Source organism: Alosa sapidissima, chromosome 1 (genome assembly GCF_018492685.1).
Source record: "Alosa sapidissima isolate fAloSap1 chromosome 1, fAloSap1.pri, whole genome shotgun sequence".
NCBI lineage: Eukaryota > Metazoa > Chordata > Actinopteri > Clupeiformes > Clupeidae > Alosa > Alosa sapidissima.
The window spans coordinates 19,554,839-19,580,318 of NC_055957.1; the positions used below are offsets into that span (position 1 = coordinate 19,554,839).

The 25,480-nt window shown below is 42.5% G+C and overlaps 2 protein-coding genes across 8 annotated transcripts; both read left to right on the forward strand.

The window, feature by feature from the left end:
- Positions 1-14: 14 nt before the first annotated feature.
- On the forward strand, positions 15-10,645 carry LOC121723355 (caspase-3-like). 3 transcript variants are annotated; one of them, XM_042108948.1, is made up of 7 exons: positions 15-155; positions 807-919; positions 1,588-1,727; positions 5,417-5,545; positions 6,625-6,800; positions 7,654-7,762; positions 8,081-10,645. In XM_042108948.1, exons 2-7 carry the CDS (start codon positions 843-845, stop codon positions 8,308-8,310), a joined length of 861 nt encoding a protein of 286 aa, XP_041964882.1. In that variant the 5' UTR covers positions 15-155; positions 807-842; the 3' UTR covers positions 8,311-10,645. The 3 variants fall into 3 exon arrangements, with proteins under 3 accessions (XP_041964882.1, XP_041964889.1, XP_041964899.1); XM_042108955.1 differs by having other exon boundaries at positions 52-155; positions 684-919; XM_042108965.1 differs by lacking the exon at positions 807-919 and adding an exon at positions 684-781 and having other exon boundaries at positions 52-155.
- Positions 10,646-10,845: 200 nt separating this feature from the next.
- LOC121723371 (caspase-3-like) lies at positions 10,846-24,647 on the forward strand. 5 transcript variants are annotated; one of them, XM_042108987.1, is made up of 8 exons: positions 10,846-11,100; positions 13,563-13,651; positions 14,058-14,186; positions 14,777-14,955; positions 22,035-22,218; positions 22,934-22,957; positions 23,811-23,940; positions 24,145-24,284. In XM_042108987.1, the coding sequence occupies exons 1-7, from the start codon at positions 11,072-11,074 to the stop codon at positions 23,864-23,866; spliced, it is 690 nt and encodes a 229-aa protein (XP_041964921.1). In that variant the 5' UTR covers positions 10,846-11,071; the 3' UTR covers positions 23,867-23,940; positions 24,145-24,284. The 5 variants fall into 5 exon arrangements, with proteins under 5 accessions (XP_041964921.1, XP_041964911.1, XP_041964929.1 ...); XM_042108977.1 differs by lacking the exons at positions 22,035-22,218; positions 22,934-22,957 and having other exon boundaries at positions 24,145-24,647; XM_042108995.1 differs by lacking the exons at positions 22,035-22,218; positions 22,934-22,957 and having other exon boundaries at positions 14,063-14,186; positions 24,145-24,647.
- The last annotated feature ends 833 nt before the right edge of the window (positions 24,648-25,480 follow it).

The following is a 25,480-nucleotide window of genomic DNA, read 5'->3' on the forward strand; positions in this document are numbered from 1 at the left end:
GGAATCGTAGACTGAACTGAAGGCGGAACAGTGCTCTCTCTCTTCAGGGTCTGGTGGCTTCCTGCCTTTTACGGTCTGTGAAGTTTGTGCTTCGGTTGTGTTCGCATCTACAGGCTACAGTCACACTCGTGTTTTATTTGCTTGACCACCAACTTGTAAGTGTTGTCTACTGTCTTTTAATTAATAGACTGGCTGGGACATTTGTTCCTGACCTGACAACAAATGCATGCCTTTTATGTGCATGATGAACATTTATTTTAACAAAGAGACCCCACGGTTGGAACAATCCAATGAGCGTAATTTGTGTGTGTTGTGCGTCTGAAATGCTGAACTTTTGCAGCATGAAAACGGTTTTGAATCGGGCGTTGACTGGGCTGGAGAAACTCTGACTGCTGCACTGCACTAACCTAACCTAACCGATGTGTTGTAGCAGACTTTTGTAGCCTGTTCATCACCACACATTTGCATAAGGCTGTGTCGGTGGCTTCATCTCTTTTGTTACTGCGTCAACATGTCTTCCCCCTTTCTACATTTTACTTCTCTCCATCATCTTAATATAGATTTATCTTCTTAGTCATTTATCGTACAGCCATCCTTAAGCCTTTGTGTATTATACAGTGTGACATCATCGTACTTGTTTTTCTCACGGAACGCTCTCATTGGTTAACCCCAACACTATTCAGCAACAAAGAAACAGACCTGTGGAGGAGTGGATGGCTATACATTAGGAATTCGGAAAAGCCATAATTCTGCCTTGGACTCTACGATTTGGTCTATAAACGTAGGTTTCCCTTTCCTCGTTACAGTTTCATTCAATTTGGCTGCGGTACTGTTTGCTTATCATGTCTGGCGTGGAAACGAACAGTACAAACGGAGCAAATGGGGATTGCGTTGACGCCAGACGTGAAGATGAATCCGGGTAAGTCGATATTCTGTTACCATGCAGGTCTCCTAGCTGATGCAATGTTTGTCCTACACTTAGGTCTTCCATCTTTATGAAGTATATAGGATGCATGTTTTATTAGCCTATTTAGCCAATTTATTATTGTAAACGAGTGTGTACCATTCGTGAAACCACTGGTCTTTGGAAAAGTGTCCTTTGCTCAGTGGTTTTGTTTCCGTTGTTGCCTAAGTTGCATGTTCTTTGTCTGGACATTAGGCTAGCCTACTAATTGAACCAAACACTTTAGCCTACTAATTGAACCAAACACTTTAGCCTATTAGTGTTGTGTGCATGTCCTGAAAGCACTACTTGATAGTTGCCAAGTGGAAGAAATCAGTTCATGTCCAGTATGCACATGGTCACTTGACTTCCACTGAATGCTTGCTCTTGACACAAGCCCAGTTATCCCAACGCTGCCAGCCCCAGTATTAACTTCATGGCATGTAGCTGCCTGATTGTCACAAGCTGGTTATTTAATGACTTGATGACCATGATTTGGTCCACCTTAAACATTTCTGACCATGTTACCAAGATGCTTGTCTAGTCAGCCTGCCCATCAGATGTAATGTACAGAAGATATTACACTTTCCCATACACACCATATTTGTGCTTCTCTCTCTTGTCCCAAACTGAAATCTTTCCAGAGCACAAGGGGCAGCTGGTTCTTCAGAGTCTATGCAGGTTGATGCCAAGCCCAAGTCCCACTCCTTCCGCTACAGCCTCAACTTCCCCAGTATGGGTCACTGCATCATCATTAACAACAAGAATTTTGACCGCTGCACAGGTAAGCGACATTTTCTATGGTTCACTTGAACTTGAAGATTAAATGGCGCAGAAAGTTGTCATTGCCAAATTGTGCTGGCTAGACGACTGGGTCAAAGCATTTCCAAATCTCCATCTCTTGTGGGGCGTTCCCGGTCTGCTGAAGTCAGGAGCGTCAAAAGTGGTCCAAGGAAGGAAAAGCGGTGAACCGTCAACAGGGTCATGGGCGGCCGAGGATAATTGATGCAGGTGGGGAGAGAAGGCTTGTCCGTGTGGCCCGATCCAACAGACAAGATACTGTAGCTCAAGTTGCTGAAATAGTTAATGCTGGTCCTGATAGAAAGGTGTTAGAACACACAGTGCATCACAATAAGTTGTGTATGGAGCTGCACAGACACAGTACAGTCAGGCTGCCCATGCTGACCCCTGTCCATTGCCGAAAGTGGCCACAATGGGCGCATGAGCATCAGAACTGGACCACGGAGCAATGGGCGCATGAGCATCAGAACTGGACCACGGAGCAATGGAAAAAGGGGGCCAGGCCTGATTAATCACGTTTTCTTTTACATCACGTGGATGGCCAGATGTGTGCGTGCACATTGTTTACCTGGGCAACACATAGCACCAGTATGCAGTATGGAAAGAAGGCAAACTGGCGAGGCACTGTGATGCTTTGGGCATTGTTCTGCTCGGAAACCTTGGGTCCGGCTATTCATGTGGATGTTACGTTTACATGTACCACCTACCTAAGCATGGCTTCAGACCATGTACACCCTTTCATGGAAAAAGTATTCCCTGATGGCAGTAGCCTCTTTCAGTAGCATAATGTGCCCTGCCACAAAGAAAAAATGGTTTGAGGAACATAACAACGAGTTCAAGGTGTTGACTTGGCCTTTCAAATTCCACAGATCTCAATCTAATTGAGCATCTGTGAGATGTGCTGGACAAACAGGTCTGATGGAGCAGGGTCCGTTGATGCGAAAGATAATTGTCTCGTCGGCTAGGCCTATTTGTAGCCTACTTAATAAATGAAACAAAGCGAAAAAAATACCGAGGACACACATACATACATACATACATACACACACACACACACACATACACACATACACACATACACACATACATACATACATACATACATATATACACACATACATACATTCATTCATTATTGATCCCCAAGGGGAAATTCAGGGGGTCTCAGTAGCATACAGACATCACTTACAGCAGAAATGGTAAATATAAGTATAAACATATAACCAAACTCCACTGTACAATAGAGACAGTAGGAGATAAGAAAAACTAACAAAACTAAATATACTATATAAATTAAATGTTAAAAATCCAGTGTGCTTGAGGGTGATCAAGCATGAGACGCTTGTAGTGACAGGGCCTGTAGTTCTGTGTGTATGGTAAGGTGCTCAAGAGAGTGAGTGTCATGGTGAAGGTGCAAAAAGTAGTCCAACAGTAGTCCTTTAGTTATGTGTGCATGGTAAGGTGCTCAAGAGAGTGAATGTCATGGTGAAGGTGCAAAAAGTAGTGCAACAGTGCAATAATAAGGTCTAGAGACCAGCATAAATAATATGGACAAATAGGAGCGTAAAGTATAATGTAGATCCAGGTAATCCAGGTTACCAGGTGAGCGTCCACACCCATCTGCAAGAGCTTGTCTCCCAGTCTGAAAGGGTTGGATGGTGTTAAAAGCACTTGAGAAATCAAAGAACATGATTCTCACAGCACTTTTCCCCTTGTCCAGGTGAGAATGTGTCCTGTGTAGAAGATAAGTGATGGCATCGTCCACACCCGCTTTTTCCTGGTATGCAAACTGTAACGGGTCTAGAGCATGCCGTACCTGGGGTGTGAGCAGACCCCAGACCAGTCGCTCCAGTGTCTTCATCACATGTGATGTTACAGCGACAGGCCTGAAGTCATTAAGCTCACTGGGGTAGTGCATCTGGGGTCTGTGTGTCTGATGGCTGTTGACTGAAGTCGTTGTCACCTCATTGTTCGTGGTCACCATGTGGGGGGGTGGGGGGGGGGGGGGGGGGGTGGTGCAATATCCAGTGATGGTGGGGGTGAGTGTTGCACTGGTAATGAGGTGGGGTGGGGGCTGGGGGATGACCACCTCCTTGATGTCCCTGTCAAGGTTGCCAGAGTCTTGGACAGCTCAACAGGCACAGGCAAGGAGGCATCAGGTGGGGGCAGGGCGTGGGGTGATGGGGGCTTAGGTCGTTGGATGTCCCCGGGATACAGAGCTGGAGAGACTGGGAGGTGGGGATAGGGCGGGCACGCAAACAAGAGCAGTACTTGGAGCTGGTGCAGGGCAATCAAACCTGTTGTAAAAGTGGTTCAGCTTTTTCGCCCTGTCCAGGTCTCCCTCCACAGAGCTGCTGCTCTTCTTAAGGCCAGTGATGGATTTCATACAGTCCCACACCTCCTTCATGTTGTTTTCTTGCAACTTCTGTTCCATCTTCCTTCTGTAGTCCTCCTTAGCCTCTTTCATCTTATTCTTGAGTTCCCCCTGTTCTCGCCTCAGCTCTGCCATGTCCACCTCCTTAAACGCCATCTTTTCCTATTGAGAAGGGTCTTGACATTACTGGTTATCCAAGCTTGTTATTTGGATAGCAGCAGTCCAGTCCTTGTGGGAACAACAATGTCCATATAGAAGTTCAGATAGAGGAGGTCACACATTGCACTACTGACTAAGTCCTCTCCATTCAGTAGCACACTCCAGTCAGTGGACTCAAAGCAGTCTCTCAAAGCCTCTTCCGCTTCATGAGGCATACATGAGGTCTATTGTCCTGTTTTTCCTAGTTGGGCAGTCAACAAACTGGTAAAAGTTTGTGAGGGTGGAATCCAGTGTAATGTGGTTGAAATCACCAGAGATCGCAAAGAAGGCATCACTGTGCTGAGTTTGGAGCCTAGCGACTGTAGCGTGAATGACGTCACACGCTGTGTCCGGGAGGGCTTGAGGCGGAACGTAAACACAAACCACAATGGCGTGCGAGAACTCCCTCGGCATGTAGTATGGTCATAGACTGACCGCTAGTAACTCCACATCCTTACAGCATACAGTCTCCTTCACTGTAACATGTCCGGGATTGCACCATCTGTTGTTTATGTATAGCACCAGTCCGCCTCCCTTCTTTTTGCCAGAAAGTTTATTGTCTCTGTCCAAACGAGCTACACTGAACCCTACCAGCATTCCGTCGTATTGCAAGCAGCTGATTCCTTGTGTACACAAGTTTGCTGCCACTGGAGCACTGTAATAGATCCATATCCATAGGATAGAATAAAAACACTCCTCAAAGTGCGTAATCCAAAAAAGTTGCTTAGTAAAAAGTAAACAAAAGATGGTAAAAAGACATGGAGCTACCTCGACATGCTCTCGTCGGTGCCGGAACCGGACGATGATACTAATAATAGTATAAAATTGCAAGATGAATCTTAAAAATTGAAGGCTATAAAGAAAAATTGCTTGAAGGCTATAGAGAAAAACAAGGGAGTTTCCTTAAAAAATCACTCGGGGGAGACTGGAAGTGGTTTGTAGACTGGTGTTAAATTAATAGTTCAAAGAACAAGCTGCTGACAACACTGTCAGATGTCAAGCGATTGTGATTGTGTGTGAGTGTGAATAGGTGCAGGCATGCATGTGTGAGTGATCACCTTTTGACTTAAGAGGTTTTGTCTGTGTTTTTTTCCCTAAAGGCATGAATGTGCGGAATGGCACAGACGTGGATGCAGGAAATGCCATGAAGGTGTTTGGAAAACTTGGTTACAAAGTGAAGGTGTTCAATGACCAGACTGTGGATCAGATTGTACAGGTCTTAACTGCAGGTAATCACATATTATTTGACACATGCAAACAAGGACACATGCAATTACAGCTGTGAAATTAATGGAAATTAGGCCTAAAAAACACAGAGACCAAAACTGTTGGCGTCTTTGTGTTTTGTTTTTGATGATTGTGCATAGAGGCTAATGTAACTGCCCGTCTAGATGTGATTTGGCAAGGCAGAGGGACAAAGGCTGGGACAGATAGGCGGGGTCATGCTAGCCTGACTCCGCCCTCTTACGTACTTCTGCTCAATTTTAATTTCCCTTCAGTACGTTGTCTGGGTCTGCGGTATATTCGCGGGTTTTCTCCTGCAAAAATCTGCAGGTCCAATCAGCGAACAGAGGGAGTAGCTGAGAACAATGACGTTGAGGTCGTGCGCTAGTTTGAGCCAGACATACGTCACGACCGAACATTAGCGATTGGTTATGGGAGATCCAGAGTGGCTCTGGGCAGATCCAGTAGTTTTAAACTTCAACAGAGTACTCGCCTTCAAGGAAGTTAACGCTTGGCAATGGAAAGTGGCCAGACAAATGAAATATACGTACGAAAGTCTGGATATTTCCAGGCTAGTGTCATGCATGCCTAATAAACAATTTCAAGCCGCCACCTGTGTTGCATTGAAGAACTGAATAGCTTAGGGAGGGAAACTACTTCTTCAGGTTGTTTGTTGAGCATGACCGAGACAGGAGTCTGCCACTGATGTTATGGAAGTATTTCCACATTGCAAAGATTGAGGTATTATTGTTGTATTTTTAATTGACAGGCTTGTTTTAAAAGCATGACAATTCAGATATGGAAGTTATGAGGTGTTTTGACCGATACATCTGAAGAAGTACTCAACATTTTCCACACCTCTACCACAGGCTGAACAATTGAACAAATGAACAATTGAAACTGACACATGACTCCTATCTGCAGTTTCCTGTGTGAAAAGCATTAGCAAGAACCAGTTTGTTGAGTGTCAAGTGTACCTGTATTTACTTATATAATGAGTGCTGCATGTCTGTTCATTCAGTTTTAAACCGTTTCATTTGACTGAGCATTTTGACATTATTCTTTATTATTAATTCTGGAACAGTTGCCAAGGACGATCACCGTCACTGTGCCTCATTTGTGTGTGTGCTCCTGAGCCACGGGGACGAGGGCGTGTTTTTCGGCACGGACCGTTCTGTGGAGATGAAGACTCTCACCAGCCTGTTTAGGGGGGACCGCTGCACATCTCTGGTGGGCAAGCCCAAACTCTTCTTCATTCAGGTACAACACTTCAGCACCACTAAAGCACTGCCCCTCCTGTTATGTGGTGATGGCTTATACTCTCTAGTCCCTGTACTGGCTGGGACAAAGAAACCACAAGCCATGCCAAAACTAAAGGACTATTTAGAGTGTGTGTATATTTGAGGAATTAAACACACAATGGCACACTATGGTAAAAATATAGACATGCAGCAGAGTAGTGTGTATAATAGAAGAAGTATACTTCTGTATAATGGAAGAAGTATACTTCTGCAATGCATTTAGGTGTCACCAAATAATACTTTGTCAGTTGTTGCAATCTTGTCTTAGTGACATAGTGTGCACAAGTCTGTGACCTTGTAGAGAATAATTATGATTATGAATGTGGCTTTAGAACATATTTTTGTTCAGAATTTGGACAGCACACGCAGCACCGTACCATTGCAATGTTATGTACCGCTATGCGGCACATCTAGTTTCTGTATGGCGTTGGGACCATCAGTCACTGCCTGATGCACAGAAGTAGTGACAGAAGTAGTTAAGTTGGACTGTAGAACTGAAGGAGAGTTTTCAAGCAAGAGGAGGCTGTTAAGTTGATGACTGTTGACAAGCACCAGCTTTGATGTGGGCAGCCACAGGAAGCTTATGACTAGAGATGAGTTAGGCGTGTGACATGTCCTGTTCAACTGATCGAAAATGAGATCTGTGGCTAAGGCCAGGAGACACAAAATAGAGATCACGTTCTGCTTTTTGTATAACACATATGTGCAGTGCACACCACACATACGGTATGTGTGCCTGTGAGAAACCATGAGAAGTGCTATACAAGGTGAAATGGATGGTTTATGCGCACGTGTGTGTGTCCTTCCCACAGGCATGCAGAGGAACTGACCTGGATGGAGGGATCGAGGTGGACAGCAATGATTCCTCAGAGAGAATCCCTGTGGAGGCTGACTTCATGTATGCCTTTTCTACTGCACCAGGTACATGCTCTCCCATAGCTTCATCCTCACCGAGTTTGTCCATTCACTACCCTCAAAATCCCTCAAACTGATCGTTTGAACTGAATGAGCTGAGATCCAGAGGAATGTATAGGCGAATTAGTTTGTGGCTATTAAAAGGAGCTCAGTTTCTGTGAGATGTACAAGATCACATATACACAACGTATCAAGCAAGACCTGTGAACCTTGCCTGTTTGTGTTTAAGAGTATGTTGTCACAAGAGCTTTCTCACTCGTGTACACACACACACACACACACAGCGTTTCTTTCTCTCTCACCTCCCACCTGTTATTCTCACAGGTTACTATTCCTGGAGGAACACCACAACAGGTTCCTGGTTCATGCAGTCCCTTTGTGAGATGTTTACCAAGTACGGCAGAGAGCTGGAGCTCATGCACATCATGACCCGTGTCAACCACAAGGTGGCACTGGACTTTGAATCTGTCTCCAACATGCCCGGCTTTGATGCCAAAAAGCAGATCCCCTGCATTGTGTCGATGCTAACCAAAGAGATGTACTTCACATCTTAAAGGGTTCAGAAGTTTGGCTCTTTCTCTTTGGGTGTTACTGGTTTTTTTTATGTATTTATTTCCTGTTGACCGTTTACACAATTTCTTTTTGTCACATTTGTTGCTACATTTTTCTGCCATTCGGAAATCTTGTATACCACATTCTGAGAACAATAAGGCTTTTTGTAAGATAACTCTGGGTATTCGTCAGTGGTACGATACTTAGGTTTCAGGTTGAGGCTGCGTAGTAGCCCTACACTTTCAAGATACTAGATGCTTCTGTCAAAATATTTTTCCATGAACTACATGGACACAACAGGTTGCAACAGCACAATTTCTACATTGCAATGTAATTTAAAGGGATTATTATTTCTTTATTTTTCAGCAAAGTGTGTGTGTGTCTCTCTCTCTCTGTCTGTCTCTACTTCAACTTTGAACATTCAATCATGAATATTCAGTTATTCTTACCATTATCACAGTTGGAAGTGTAACCTCTAGTATTCCTGTACCAATGGACTAGACTAATTCAGGAGCCAGTCTGTAAACATTGTTTTGGTAGGCATTTTTCCATTGTTTGTTCTTTAAGTGGGATTTAGTGCACCCTGTATAATGGCCTATTGCACTCAGAGAATCTGTTTCTTAATAATGTTTAGCATGTAATGCACTAGGTGTACACTGCACTAAAAAAAATATTATTGGCCATTAATACCCTACTTTTGCTTATCATGGCCAATGACCACATGCAGGCTTGAATCTTTCTGGTTAATCGTGCAGCGCATAATCTAAAGTTATACTTTACTTAAGAAAATGTGCTTTTGCCTCAGTAGCCACACGAGATGGCAGGGGTTTTGTATTGTCTGACTGAAATGAAATGTCCAGGGTTCCTACGCAGTATGGAAAACCTGGAAAAGTATGGAATTTGATTTTAGTTATTTCCAGGTCTGGATAAGTATGGAAAAAAGAAAGAAGGGTATGGAGAAATATTTGTGTTTCCAGACTATTGCATTTGCAGTACTAATCACTTCACTCAGGTCATAATGAACCATTCCTACTGTTGTGTAGCTTAACTGTCAGTCCCCATCATCAAGATACAACTAAAAATGACCCAGCTAAATGGACGAATATTAAGTGTCATTTTTTATTTCACTTCAGTTGTCCATACCTTTGTTTTCACCGAGTTATCCCAAACCAGAAGTTGCCGCAATGTCGAGAATATGGTCAGAATTTTTTTAAAAATTTGAGTAGGGAAAAAGTATGGAATTTTGAAATGGAAAATGTGTAGGAACCCTGAATGTCAGACAGTGTTAGCTGGTCATGTATTAGCAATATGCAGGTGTTGCTAATATGAGTTTGTACTTTAAATATGTAATGATGTAGTTAAAGGCCTCACCACCTTCCTAAGATGGGTGTGAACACAAGTGCTCAGGGCACCTTTAACCAAACACCTAATCACTGCTCTGGTTCCTCAGGCAAAATAGATTTTTTTTTCAGTGGCTTGTTGCTGTGCTGTCAAACGCAGTTTATTCCAATGGTTCACTTTTTTATTTCAGTCCAGCTGTAAACTGTGCCTCTAGATATATGATTATTTGTTGGTTAAACAGACACAGGATATCCTCAGCTGAAATCAATCCACAGACATCCCAAGTGTTCCTTACAGAGCCTTAACATGCAAGAGACATTCCCATCCAACTCAAGTGCTTGTTTCACATAAGGAGGACAATCAGTGTGTCTATAGAGAATTGGAGAGGACCAGAAAACCAGTCATACTGTTTGGTTATAAACCAGCCATAACGCCCAGCAGATGTCTGTGTTATAGTAGACGTGGTGTGAACTTTGCCACCAGCAGCATACATTCAAGGGATTTTGAAAAGGCCATGTCCTACCAGCTAGAAAGGAAGATTGAAATGTGCTGTTATTTGATTTTTTTTATGCAGTCATGCACTATGCACCATATGTGCAACTATGGGATATTTACATTTTTAAAAATGAAATTTAAAACAAAAATGTGAAATTGACATTTAATATTGTATCTTTTTATTGGGAGTGAAAACTAGCCGTTGAAATAAAAAAAAAAACTGTGAGTGCACCACTTTTGTGAAGTTTCATATGACAAAATATGGACAGAATATTCCTTTTATTTCAATGTGTGACTGTTTTCAACCTGTTGGTAGATTGTGAAAAACGTTCAGGTTAGATATCTCACTGATTAATATACTGTTTTATCTGTTATAGTAGGTCATATTTTTATTTATTTAATACAGATGTTAATGCAGATGTCAATACTTTCTGTCACCACCCATATTACAAATACATGGTACTTGTCTTTGCTAAAGAATAAACATCAGAAATAGCTGCATTCATTGTAACTGTTGCCTCAATTACAGTATAAGTGAAATTTACTTATGATAAATGGAAAAAGCACTGTGTTGCATGTTTCTCTTTGTCTGTGGTATGCAGAAGCAGGGGCAAGTGCAGGGTTGCATTAGCCTCTGTGGAGGGAGTGTGGCAAAGACCATATGTAGCATACAGCCTAGTTATTATGCATTGATGAACAAGGTGTGCATAGTGAACCAAATTACACTTTGCACTTTTAGACAGCAAACAGGATAACCCCACTGATAGCCTGCCACTGCAACAATTTACTGGTAAACATTAACCATAGTTCTGATAACCTAAAGAGGTTTTTATATGATACCCTGTATTGGCTTGCCATGAAAGTGAAAGTATAAGAGGATGCTTTCCGGCTGAAGTCAGAGGCTGTTTGGGTCTTCAAGATAAAGACATGACAACGGAAAACGCAGACACAATAAGGCAAGTACTGAATATTTGTGTTTCTAAGTTTGTGTCTGTGTGTGCGGGGGATAAGTAGTAAGTCTGAGTGTTTAAAAACAATGGAATCAGTCACAAGCTGACATGCTGTTGAATTGGGGAATGTAAGATTGCAAGACATTACATTACATTACATTACATTACATTTGGCTGACGCTTTTTAACCAAAGCGACTAACAACATGGTAAACAGTAAGTTTTTAGAACAATTCTCACAATTTTAGGACAGTTTAAAAAAAAACATTAGAGTACAGTAAGAATAAGTGCGTCGGTGAGTGCTGTTTTTAACAGTTACTTGTCAGTTTAAAACGGCTGGTGAGTGCTAGGATCAGTAAGACTTGTTGTAAGTGTTGCTATGAGAGTAGATGTTCTCTAAAGAGCTGGGTCTTCAGGAGTTTTTTGAAAGTGGAAAAGGATGTCCCTGCCCTTGTAGGAACTGGCAGTGTGTTCCACCAACGAGGAACAACAGATGAGAAAAGTTTGGTTTGGCTTGAGCGTACCGGTGGTAGAGCTAGACGTCGTTCGTCAGAGGAGCGCAGCGGTCTGGAGGTAGTGTAAGTCTGTATGAGGGCATTCAAGTAGGTGGGAGCAGAACCGGAGACTACTTTGTAGGCAAGCGTTAGAGACTTGAATTTGATGCGGGCCGCCATAGGTAGCCAGTGTAGCTGGATGAGCAGCGGGGTAACATGTGCCCTTTTGGGTTGGTTGTAGACCAGGCGCGCCGCCGCGTTCTGGATCATCTGAAGTGGTTTCACTGCGCAGGCTGGGAGACCTGTCAGGAGGGCATTGCAGTAGTCGAGTCGTGAGATGACTATTGCCTGAACCAGAAGTTGGGTAGCATCTTGAGTCAAGTAAGTCCTGATTTTCCGTATGTTGTAGAGTGCAAAACGGCATGACCGGGCGACTGAGGCAACATGATCTGAGAAGTTTAGTTGGTTGTCAAGAACAACTCCTAGATTTCTTGCAGTCCTGGTCGGTGAAACAGACAGGGAGTCAAATTTGATGTTGATGTCGTGGTGTATGGTAGGTTTAGCTGGGATGACCAGCAGTTCAGTCTTTGAGAGGTTCAGCTGGAGGTGGTGTGCCTTCATCCATGTAGCTATGTCTGAAAGGCAATCCGAGATCCGTGCTGAAACCAGGGGGTCGTCAGGTGGAAAGGACAGATAGAGCTGTGTGTCGTCTGCATAGCAGTGGTATGAGAAGCCGTGCGAACGGATAATCTGTCCCAAGGAGGTGGTGTAGATAGCAAAGAGGAGGGGGCCCAGCACTGAGCCCTGGGGGACCCCTGTGGTGAGATGGTGAGGTGCGGATAGCTGACCAAGCCATGATACGTTAAACGAGCGTCCTGTGAGGTAGGATTCAAACCAGGAGAGAGCAGAACCGGAGATTCCCATGTCAGCGAGTATAGAGAGAAGGATACGGTGATTAACCGTGTCAAAGGCAGCCGATAAGTCAAGCAGAATGAGTACTGATGACCGAGCGGTCGCCCTGGCTTCTTTTAAAGCTTCTGTTACAGACAGCAGAGCCGTTTCGGTAGAGTGGCCGCTTTTGAACCCAGACTGATTTGGATCCAGAAGGTTGTTCTGTGAAAGGAAGTCAGAGACCTGTTTGGAGACTGCTCGTTCAATGCCTTTGGATAGGAAAGGCAGTAGTGAGACAGGGCGGTAGTTCTCGACTTGAGCAGGGTTGAGAGAAGCTTTCTTAAGTAACGGTGTTACCCGGGCCATTTTGAACGCTGTTGGAAATGTGCCGGAGGTTAGCGAGGCATTGATCACATGTGTGATAGCTGGAGCGATGGTCGGGCTGATGGACTGAAGTAGGCTCGTAGGTATAGGGTCCAGCGAGCATGTGGTAGGACGGCTGCATGTCAGGAGTCTGGACACTTCACTCTCGGAGAGAGGCATGAATGCTGAAAAAGATGTTCCAGCAGTCCCTAGAGGTTGTAGGAGTGCGGTATCTGAGTCAGATGCGTTGAGTGGGCATGTAGAGAATTGACTGCTGATTGCCGCCACTTTGTTTGTAAAAAATGAGGCGAGGGTATCTGCAGTAAGGCTGGATGGAGGAGGAGGCAGCTGAGGGTTGAGTAGCGATTTGAAAGTTGAGAAAAGTTTTCGAGTGTCTGTAGCGCTGTTGATTTTGTCATTGTAGAAAGCAGTCAACTCACAGTGGACAACTCACAGAAAGACAACTCACAGTGGCTTGTTGTTTGTAAGCTGTGTGGCAAGAAAGTAATTTGTAATTTTAACATTCAGTTTTTGGTTCATATCAGACAACAGCAGAATATCTTGTCTTCCTTTATCTCTCAATTTATAATTTTACACCCACTGGATTTAACATTTCCTGTGCCGGCAATTATGAACAATCCATTTGAATAGCCAAGCTGTGTTCTTCTGCACAGCATGAACTGTATGAGAAAATGAAGAACCTGTCTGCATGTATTCACAGGCATGGAATGATGGACTTGTCTTTTGAGTACAGCAGAGAGCACAAACACATAGGTAGATGCCTCATAATAAACAATGAACATTTCAATGGTGAGTAGAGTCATTTTACTGCATTAACTGTAAGAAATATTTTAGCATATGAAACATCCAGAAGACATCTAGCAGATAAAGTAGTTTGTCTAGATTTGACTAAATTTCTCAACAATGAATATTATCAACATTTAACATTAGGACTATAATAGTAATGATATGGAATAATGTTTTCAGCAATGTTGACAATGACTGGATAATTGCAATAAGTTACCCACTGATGACTGAAAAATGTTGCTCTCAACATGAAGTGGCCTGGCAACATTGCTCTTAATGTTGCCCAACTAAACTGCACAATCCAAAACATCTACTATATAGTTTGATGAAATTCATTAAAACAAAATGCACAGAAAACAAGTCAAAAGAGTCAGAGAACCAATGTGTGCCCACTGTTCATTCCTGTAAGGTCAGTCACGGAGGTTTGGCACAGAGGTGGATGGCAACACACTGAGGATGACATTCCGAATGCTGGGCTTCAGCGTGCGGATGGAGAAAGATCTATGTGCGGCTGACATGAGACGCGTTCTTCAGGAAGGTAGCCCACCTGGCATAGCCATAACACATTGTCTTTGGGGGAAAGGGTGCATTCTGGGACTTGGGTTTACTCAGGACCCTGTGGTACTGCTAGGACTCTGATGATGGAGCCTGAAATTACCTTTTTAGGAAAATTTGTTTCCTGAAAAGGTAAGTCGGAGTCAATACTTAGAATACATTTGATTTCCAGTAGAGGGCCCTCTCACACTCCCTGCACTATCCCTACAGACTTGTGTCCTTAGTTATGTCCTTTAGGAACCAAATTTGGTCAATGACTGTAAAATTACATTGCCTTAGAGATTTTTCTGTTACCAAAAACTAGACTGGAGGAACCATCACAAGTAGTTCGTTTTCACATTTACTGTTTCACAATTTTCATTCGGGTCTGGCATTGTTCCATTTGCATTTCTTGGAGACAGGTTCACTCGTCACATTGGTGGACCCCTTAGACAGGGGTTAAAGTGTGTATGTGTGTGTGTGTGTGTGTTTGTGGGGGGGGGGATAAATGGTGCGTTAATTTGTGTGCGTGCGTGCGTGTGTCCACACACGTATGTGTGTGTTCTAGCACCTGTGATCTGTGTGGTCTTGCAGAGTCTGTGGAGGACCATAGTGAGATGTCCTGCTTTGTGTGTGTGCTGCTGAGTCATGGAGACCAGGGGCTGCTGATGGGGGCTGACGGAGCCTATATCTCCATCCAGAGCCTGGCCTCCACCCTCACCTCCCACCACTGCCACAGCCTCCAGGGCAAGCCCAAACTCTTCTTCATACAGGTAAGGATGGATAGATGGATGGATGGATGGACTGTCCGTGAGCAAGACAAACACACACAGCCAGGTAGATACGTATACTGATATACAGATAAATAAATACGCAGACCAACAACTAGACATTAAATATTTCATGGCCACCAGATGGCACCATTTCACTGCTTACTCACATCAACCGAAGTTCAGTGCCATGGCGCCATCTCGTGGCCATGAAAAATGTACACCCTGTCTCGATTAGCCTACTTCTGTACACTCAGAGACTTTCTAATGAGGAGACGCAACATTCAATGAATCTCCCAAAGAAATGTATGGGGTTAGTTTGTAACGCAAACATGGCAGTCGTCTACACATACTCCGCCCCTTCCGCCGACAAAAGTTGACATGTGAATACATTATGCCAATCATGTGGTAGGCCTATGTTGTGAATACATGTGCCAATCATCTCGCAGCTGGAGCGAGGGTGGTGTGTCGTGATTCATGAAGCCTTGCGCACATGCAGTTCTGCCCGAATGCAGACGGTTTGCTCAACACACTAGAGAGAGCTCCATTGTGTTCAACCCAGCATGCATCACATCAAGTCAGATCTGCACAGATCTGCATGAAGACAAACACGCCTATTTTTTCCCTCTGCCTTCAAGTGACTCCTGTGATCTTCGGTAGGCCTACGTTAAGACAGCAAACTTAGATTTTTGCTACCCCAGAGCTAACTTGCAAAGCAACTTACCATAGGTAGTTTAGCTTCAATTAACACCCGGATCTCCTTATGTGGACAAAGATGGGCAGCTTTGATTCTTTTTTGTAGGCGAACTTTAGAGGTCTAATTGCAAGGAGGCAAGACCAAGGAGAGAGGAGGGAGGTGGAAGGCCGGATAAGCGAGGAAACACAAGAGTAGGCTATCCTACGCTACGGTGTTCATTTTAGGACATCCTCAGATCTCAGACTCAGGTGTCAGACTCAAACGAATAGGCATGAGGTCACAGGTGAATCGGCATTAGGCTTGTTCGTCTTAATGCAGATCTGACTTGATGTGATGCATGCTGGGTTGAACACAATGCATACTGGGATGGACGCAATGCACTGGCAGAGAATAGGCGTGTTCGTCTTCATGCAGATCTGACTTGATGTGATGCATGCTGGGTCAACCCAGCATGCATCACATCAAGTCAGATCTGCACAGAACTGCATGAAGACGAGCACACCTAATGTCTAATAAGGGGAGAACCGCCACTCTCGGGAAACTTCCGGTTTCTGAACTGGTTGCAGTTCCTCTTCTGGTTCCACATAAGGGCGCTCACGAATAAGTGCAGAATGAATGGAGGTCTATGGAGCTGTACCCCTCAAATCCACTTTTCTCGGGATATAATTTTTTGCCCAGAAATTTGAATGTTGAATGCGAAAGAGGGGGCAGAGAAAATACACACCGCTGAGTATTATATTTTTTGAGTCACTTATTTGTTCTAAAAAGCCTTTCAAATGCGTCAGTGACGTCATTCATTAAAGTCAAAGTCAAAGTCTGCTTTATTGTCAATTTCTTCACATGTCAAAACATACAAAGAGATCGAAATTGCGTTTCCTACTATCCCACGGTGGAGACAAGACATATTTTACCAATTAGGTCCACAGACAAACATAACATTGAAGTAAACAATATAAAAAGTAAAAATAAGAAGGCACATACAATGAAGAAATAAGAAATAATAATTAGCAGAAAGCTAGTGTGTTGTGGGCAACAACGACCCAACCTGTAACAAATCAAAAGGACGTAAGTACCCGTTCATTCAACTTTTGACCTATAATCCATATTGAGCTTGCAGAAACCACAATCAAATATTCGATTTTTCAACGACAACCAGGTGAAAGAGACACATTTAGCCGTCTAGCTCCATAGACCCCATTGTTTTTGCACTTATTCGTGATCGACCAGACCGATCAACAGATTGCAGGTACAATGGAGTTAATAGGGAGTGATCCGGCTCTCCGTAAACGGGCTCTGGCACCGGTTAGAAATCCTGTCCGACTTCTGTCAGCCGGGGAGGGACTTACCACCATGTCACAAAATATCACGGGAGTCTTATGGTGCATTCATGGCACTTCGGAATGAGAAGGACCGCCCCCGTGGCTACTTTGTTTTTCCCACAGTAAGTGTTCATGTGCTTTGCCGTCGGAATGTGTGACAAACACGGATGCACAACAAAGGTTAAAACACACACTCACTAATCCTAAATAAACAACTGTATTTGCTTAAAATATAGTGTAAGACGCTTGTGAAAGATATGCAGCTTTCAAGTGACAAAAACGGCAAATTCCCAAGTTCACATTAAAACTGTTGGACATGAAAGGCCACATGGACTACAAACGAACTACAACGTGACAACAAAAGTGATGACGAGTCCCTAACTGGGCAACTCTGTTAACAAAATCTAGCCCCAGTTTCCGACCTCTGACTCACACATTATGTGACGTGAATGACGCGGAATGATGTTTTCACTGAGAAAAAGGTTTTTCCGAAGCCCATGAACGCTAGGTTAGCCTGCTAGTGTGTGCTAGAGACAGATCTTGCAGTTGCCTTGCCTATGGCAAGCCATTTTAACATTTAACCGCTAGACTGGATATGTATTGCAGATATCTGTAATTCAGTTTTGCCTAGTCAAAACGAACATTTCAGATATCCACAAAGACATTCTTCCTAGGACAAATGACGCCACATTTGCCATTAATTTCTATGGGGTTTATCATTACGGATATCTACAATTCAGTTGTAGCCTAGAAATCTAGACACACCCTAGCGCAGGGGTCTCAAACACCCGGCCCGCGGGCCAAATCCGGCCCGCGTCCTGCCCAATTCCGGCCCGCGACGTATGACAAAATAATAATGTAATCCGGCCCTTGAGGCTATTAATTGCGACAAACAACGATACTGATTAAAATAGACGATAGATCCAGGTACGGTGACAAATCTCATTTGTAGGCCTACTCTGCTCCACTATGTGCAAGACATCCATAGCTTGATTCAAACCCAAAATCGCTGCGCAAAGTTTTCAGGAAATACTTGTATTACACGCGAGAAACACAAAGACGTGCATATGTAATGACGCGGAAGCGATGCAGGCCATAGTGTTGCAGAAATTGAAGCAGAAATTAAGCAGAAATAGGCCTACACCAAATCACGTGCGATGAAGTCTTAGGTAAGCTATGTTATTCACCTATTCTAATTCTGAAGGAGAATATCCTTTTGGAGATTATGATCGATCGTCTATGACAGTAATAGTCACGGTGCGTCTGTGAATGGAGGTGCGTGTATACAACGGTGTCCACTAAGCATACATGCTTGTTTCGACCCTCTGCCCAACATAGCTTGGAGGTTGCAGTGGTAATCGTGATGATAGTGTCCGTAATGGATGTGGTACAGACAGCAGGGCTAGTAGAAATAGGGCTCTAAAGAACTACAAAGTCACCCGCAATATGATGCGAACTTCTGGGTACTGCAGATTACCCGCGATAGGAACTGTTTGACCAGAATACTTTATTGTAGGCCTATATTGCAGTAATCTATTACTAAACCACAACATATTAGGTGTTGGTATACATCTTAGGTGTTTTCCTGTTCATTTGCTATGTGGGTAATATGAAAAAAGGAAAGTAAACGGTAACACTTTATTTTAATGTGTTGCTATTACAGTGTACCTACCTAATTAGGTACAGTGGTACAACCTGTGTAACAACATGTACTATCAGGTACTGTCATTGTACTTGCATTATGTATTTGTGGGTACCTACATATAGTTGTTACATTGTAATACTGAGTGCTTTTACAAAACTTTGCCAATTTGCCTAAATTTTCATCAGAGGCAAAGAGCTGACCCGAGACCTGCTGGATGGGGTAAATCTGGCCATGATAGATTTGATATACAAACCATTCTTAGCTCCAGTCAAGGCCTCATTATTTTCAGTGTACATGTAACAGCTGTGCTGCTACAACCTTGGTACTCTTTGATACAGTGGAATAAACCTATTAAGTGTACCAGTTAATTACTTACATGTACATATGACATGTATGTTATGTCTTCGACATCTTGGAACAGGTCTACTAATTCACATGTACTGTGTGGTGTAACAGCAGACACGTTTCAACACATCAATTACAGGATGCATGACATCATTGACAGGATGTATATAATATGTACATGTAACTACTTAACAGGTACACTTTATTTTAATGGATTTATTCCACTGTATCAAAAGAGTAATAAATGTGTACCAACACAGTTGATACATGTACTACAGTATGTAGGGTAATGGCAGACATGTTCCAAGACACCAATGACACAACATACATGTAATATGTAATTGTAAGTACTTAACTGGTACACTTCATTTTAATGGGTTTATGCCACTGTATCAAAGAGCAATAAGTGTGTACCAACACAGCTGATATATGTACTATGTAGTGAATTAGTAGACCTGTTCCAAGACATCGAAGACACAACATACAGTATGTCACATGTAAGTAATTAACTGGTACACTTAATAGGTTTATTCCACTGTATCAAAGAGTAACAAGAATGGTTTGTATATATAATCTATCATGGGCAGATTTACCCCATCCAGCAGGTCTCAGGTCAGCTCTTTGCCTCTGATGAAAATTTAGGCAAATTGGCAAAGTTTTGTAAAAGCACTCAGTATTACAATGTAACAACTATATGTAGGTACCCACAAATACATAATGCAAGTACAATGATAGTACCTGATAGTACATGTTGTTACACAGGTTGTACCACTGTACCTAATAAGGTAGGTACACTGTAACAGCGACACATTAAAATAAAGTGTTACCAAGTAAACCTGCTTAAATATGTTCATCCAGTATTTACTGAAAGGTTTTTGAGGTTTTTGAGGTGCTTGCTATCCAGTGACAAATTACATGGGTAAATTTACCCCCTTCATAAACTTTTGTTTTACTCAAAGATTTTTACATTTACAGTAGGACTTCATCTCTGACCACTTTCAAGCCATGGCCTTTTGAAATTTTGATATAAAAATCCAATGGTGTTGCTTTCTTAACCCTGATGCCTAGTTTGCCAGGTTTAAAAAAGTTATGAGAGGAAATATTTTTATTTGGTGTGAAACACACACACACACCTGTTTTTATGTTTTTCATTTATTTTATAATTTGTATTAATATTTATTTTATCATTATTTTATTTATAAGCTAAGGTTGCTAGCACAGGTGTCTAAAACTAGATAAAAACACTTGCACTTTCTGTTTGCAGTTTTGTGTGGTATTTGAAAAAAAGAACATTGCATTTTCAGAAATAGCCGGCCCTCCAATCAGATGACTTTGGCAGAATTGGCCCCCAGCTCATTTGAGTTTGAGACCCCTGCCCTAGCGGAAGCAAATTACATTTTAATGTGGGTCTGGCTCGTCAGGCTAATTCAGTTGCAGATATCCACTATGTGAATTACGGATATCTGCAATTGAATTGTAGATATCTGTAATTCCAGTTAGAGATATCTACAATTTGATTCTGACTAGTCATAAAGATATCTTTAATTCACCTCAATTCAAGATATCTACAGCTCTTTTTCAGATATCTTGAATTAACTTTTGACTAGGCAAAATGACATTGTAGATATCTGTAACTGGAATTATGACTAGTCAAAATGACGTTGTAGATATCTCAAACTGGAGTTAGGGATAGTCATAATTTGATTGTATATATCTATTATCAGGTTATAGATATCTTGAATGAGTTTTGATTAGAGATATCTGAAATTGGAGATATCTATAACTTTCATTCTGCCTAGTCAAAATGTAATTATAGATATCTTGAATTAGAGTTTTGACTAGGCGAAATAACGTTAGAGATATCTGTATTGCTATGCAAATTAGGCCCGCGTCCCACTTTAGGCGGGAGCAGAGTGTGTTGTTGTTCAAATCATCAAATCACATAGCACCTGTTAACTGTTGACTTGTAATTAGCACCATGTCAGAGCAGCCAGAGGGCTAAGGAGTTTTTAATCGTCTTTTTAATGCTGCAGCCCAAGAATTGATAGGCGTGTTCGTCTTCATGCAGATCTGACTTGATGTAATGCATGCTGGCAACCCAGCATGCATCACGTCAAGTCAGATCTGCACAGATCTGCATGAAGATGAACACGCCTGATGATTCAATGTTGCTTTGAGTTTTTCGATTACAGCCAACACCATTTTGAATGAAGTTTCCTGTAGATGTCGCTAGTAGGCCTACTAATTTATGTAGGCTAGGAAACAGAGATCAAGCCAGTTGATAACGTGAGAGTCTAATAAACCACACGGTGTCCCTGAGTTTTAGTTATTTTAGATGTCAACAAGACATTACAGCCATGACTGCTTCTTCTTCTTCCATTCATAGAAATAAGGAAATAAGCCCACTTCTTCTTCGATTATGTTAGCTTGTTTGAGATCAACTGCGTCTGACTTGTCTGGCTTTCTACGTCAACGTGATCTTCAGAGGCTAGCCAGGAGGAGCTACAACAGACGGCAGCTCATCCTGGACATACAGGCTACAGTCTGCCTGACGTGACTCGCGGCCGCGGGAGACATCGCAGGAGATGTTGCGGAATTTTGTTTGCAATAAATAGAGCATAACTTTCATTCTTACTCATTAAAATTAGCATGATGACTGACGAAATAAATTCTTATGATGTAGTTTAAATAAACCACTGTTGTCATACAGTTAACAGGCCTGCTTTGTAGCACATAAATTCAATATCAAGTGTTTTCCCTATATGTGTGTCTATCTATTTAACCAACAGCAGAAAATAACAGAACGTTTTCAGTAGGCTAGCCTACCATTGTTGCAGAAATCACATATAAGAAGGTATCCCTTCGATTTCTGTTCATTTTCGCATATTCCAACATAAGGAAGCAGCATGAGACCCCCGTCAAAATAGTCATGAGGAGATTCCTCCCAAATGGCCATATCACGTCTTTGAACTGACGTCATGGCAACTGCAAGATCTGTCTGCAGGCTAAGACTCCTGCAATATTTTACGGTCATGTGACATGGTGACACGGTGGTAAGTCCCTCCCCGGCTGACAGAAGTTGGACAGGATTTCAAACCAGAAAGCATTGCGTCCATCCCAGTATGCATTGTGTTCAACCCAGCATGCATCAAGTCAGATCTGCACAGATCTGCATGAAGACGAACAAGCCTATGAGAGACCTCAGACCATACAGACCAGCCTCAGACGAGTCCAGGAAGTGATGTTAATTCCAGAAATAAGTACATAATTTACTTTACTCTTTATGGAGAATACAGCGGGAAAACACATATTTTCTTTTACAGTTTATATAAAAATAGTCACATTAGGTAGACGCTTTTTATTATTATTCATAATTCACATGTATTTATTAAATAACCGATCGCGACTGACTGTCCACGTGATCTGCCAGAGTCAGCTGTGAGGAGCTCGTGACTCACGCATAGGCACTCACGCCAGATATTGCGCAAAATTTTGGTTTATGGCTATGATTTAAATGTCCTTCCTATTCATTAACATGAACATGATGACTGACGAAATAAATGAATATGATGTTTAATAAACCATTGTAGGCATACATTTAACAAGTTATCATTATATCATATCAATTAAGTGTTTTCTGTAGGCTAGGCTACTGTGTGACATGCTTTAGGCCTACACTACAGCATAAAATCAACAATAGGCTATCAGCATGTTTGCAGTATCACTGTTGCGAAATCACATACAAGAAGGCATCCTCTTAATTGTTTGTACATTTTTGCACATTCCAACATAAGGAAGCAGATGAGGAAACTTGTCGTTTTTCTGCCTTATGTTCTAACTATTTTTACGAGTCTGCAGTATCACCGAGTAAAACAGCTGTTACAAGAGGGTCTGGTGTTCCTTTGTTATGATGCACTTCCTGCGACGGTCACTCGTCTCTAAATGACTTAACTCCTTCTCCTCCCCGGCTGACAGAAGTTGGACAGGATTTTCTAACCAGTAAGCATTGCGTCCATCCCAGTATGCATTGTGTTCAACCCAGCATGCATCACATCAAGTCAGATCTGCACCCACAGATCTGCATCAAGTCGAACACGCCTATTCTTTCACACAAACATACGGGTAGGCCTATTTGTGGGCGTTTTTGGGAGGTAACCAGGTACGCCATGCTTTTGGAGGTGCAAACAAACGCTGCATTGCCATTGAGATCACATAAGGAGCTGGCTCAAGGGTCATAAAAGCTTTTTCTCGTGTTTAGTTGTAAAATGAAGGCACAGATTTTATAGCCATAAATGCGTATTCACTTCTGGCTCCTTGGCTATCAATTTGGTAACGAAAACGGGCTATTTGACGTCTTTAGAACACTAAACATATCGGTTGTTTGCACCTCCAAGTGGTGTGTGACGTAGGTGACGCGAGACCTTAGCCCTCTGTGACGCGAGTTTGTGTGAAAGAATTGGAGTAGCCTAAAAGTCAGTCAGTCTCAGGAAAAACTCTGTCATCTTCAGACAAAACAGCATTAGGAAAAAACGACCTCGGACCTCTGGCACTTTGGAAACAACCCCCCAGCCCCCCCCCCCCCCCCCCCCCCCCGCACACACACACACACACACACACACACACACCATTTTTAAAAACACACTTAACACCCTGCCTGTGCTTAGAAGAACCCCAGTCTCTGGGGAATGGTCTGTGTTGACAAACAGTTAATAATCCCACTACGAAGAGTGCATTAACTTAGTCTTGTATATCTGTCTGTGTACATTGTGTATTTGCTGTAGGTCACAGTGACCCTTGCTCTGTGAGGTAGACTGCCCTGTCCCATTGCGAAATGTTTGTGTCTCTTTGGAAGGCCTGCAGGGGACAGCTGATGGACTCTGGTGTGGAAACAGACTCTGTGGAACTTGAGGAGGAAGAGGAGTTTGCGGGGGTGTCAGAGGCCCTAGAGGAGGATTTTCTGTGCTGCCACTCAACAAGCCCAGGTGAGCCAGACAGACATGTCAGAAATGTCTAATAGTCACAGTCGGTTTACTCCCAGGCTACATTTCCAATAAGCATTATTGCACTATATGGACAAGGCCTTGTCTTCATGTATTCAAAGCTAGTAGTCTGCAAACTGTCTAAAAGACAGACATTACGGTTAGCACAGAAATAAATTTACTTTACTACTGAGTTTTCCTCCTAAGGCTACTTCTCTTGGAGACATCAGTTGCATGGATCTGTTTTCATCAGCTCTCTGTGCGACATGCTGACTCGACATAGGCGGCTGGAATTAACCAAAATCCTGACCAGGGTCAGTTGCCATGTGGCCACAAGCTTCCATTCTCAAACTGGTGAAAAGGAGAGTCATGGAAAAAAACAAATGCCCTGCATTATCTCCAGACTTACCAGGGAATTCTACCTACAAAGATGAGTCATCGTTGCACTACTCCGCTGAACTGATCTGAACTAAGCATTTCACACTTAAACATACAGAAATAAAGCATTAAAAAAAAAAACAACAATCTTGAGTGCAAGATAAGGGAACACGGATAACAAAGATGATCCCAGAAATTTGTTGTAGATTTACCAGAGAGTCATAAACCAACCTTATAGTGACAGTGGCACATGTGAAGTTAACAATAAATCAATTTATTTCTATTGTTGGTGTTATGTTTGTGTATTCAGTGAGTAAAAATCACCAACCAGATATGTATTGATGTTTTGTGCTCTATTGTACATGGAACATGGATGAAACAACCCAAATGGATTCAAATATCATGATGGTCCGTGTAACGCTTTGCAGTGCTATGTTCTATTTGCAGAATTCACATGAAAAAATATAAAAATAGGCTTAAAAATCCGTTATCCATTCTTTAGGACGGCACAGTAAATGGGATTGTTGCATATTTTGATTTTCAATTGAGCACAGTTACGGTTTTCTGTTGAGAACAGCATCTAGCTGGGCCAGGCTAGATGGTGGAAGAGAGCGCCTCCTGAAGTTGTGCGTGATTTTGACTCATTACTTTAGAGATTAATAACTAAAACTTCGCCGATTTTTGGGAGATGGCACGTTAAACATAACTTTCAGCCTATGTTGAACATATCTACAGTATATTTGAATACCATAGCCATGCCATAGCAAATAATTCCCCCAAGCAGAATGCTTTGCCATCGACGTCAGTAGATACAGGCTACCCCAAGCACTGTTTGACATGGGACATTTTTGCTTATTTAACACTTTACGCTAGACTAGGTTTCATTAGGCTAAATGAAGACACAACAGTGAGTATGCCTAATTTATCAGTTTATCCATGTATTAATTTCAACAGCAAATAGCCTACATTGCTATAGGCTACTACGGCTCAAGTCCATTGGATCATGTAGCTCTCCAAAGCCTCCCAGAACATGAACATTCTACACACGTAGCCTATATCAGGATGTAGCAATGTCTCCCTCTGAAGTTCTGATCTCGAGCTGACATTATCAATCGCTTGGCACCTTGATGCAAGCTGAACTGTGTTTGATAGCCCTCCATCTCTA

Excerpts from the sequence above, each read along its gene's own strand:
- LOC121723355 (XM_042108948.1), top strand. The coding sequence starts at position 843 with ATGTCTGGCGTGGAAACGAACAGTACAAACGGAGCAAATGGGGATTGC. Across the intron at positions 920-1,587 it reads AGACGTGAAGATGAATCCGG|AGCACAAGGGGCAGCTGGTT; the intron begins GTAAGTCGATAT and ends AAATCTTTCCAG. Across the intron at positions 1,728-5,416 it reads GAATTTTGACCGCTGCACAG|GCATGAATGTGCGGAATGGC; the intron begins GTAAGCGACATT and ends TTTTCCCTAAAG.
- LOC121723371 (XM_042108977.1), top strand. The coding sequence starts at position 11,072 with ATGACAACGGAAAACGCAGACACAATAAG. Across the intron at positions 13,652-14,057 it reads AAACAATGAACATTTCAATG|GTCAGTCACGGAGGTTTGGC; the intron begins GTGAGTAGAGTC and ends CATTCCTGTAAG. Across the intron at positions 23,941-24,144 it reads CTGCCACTCAACAAGCCCAG|GCTACTTCTCTTGGAGACAT; the intron begins GTGAGCCAGACA and ends TTTCCTCCTAAG.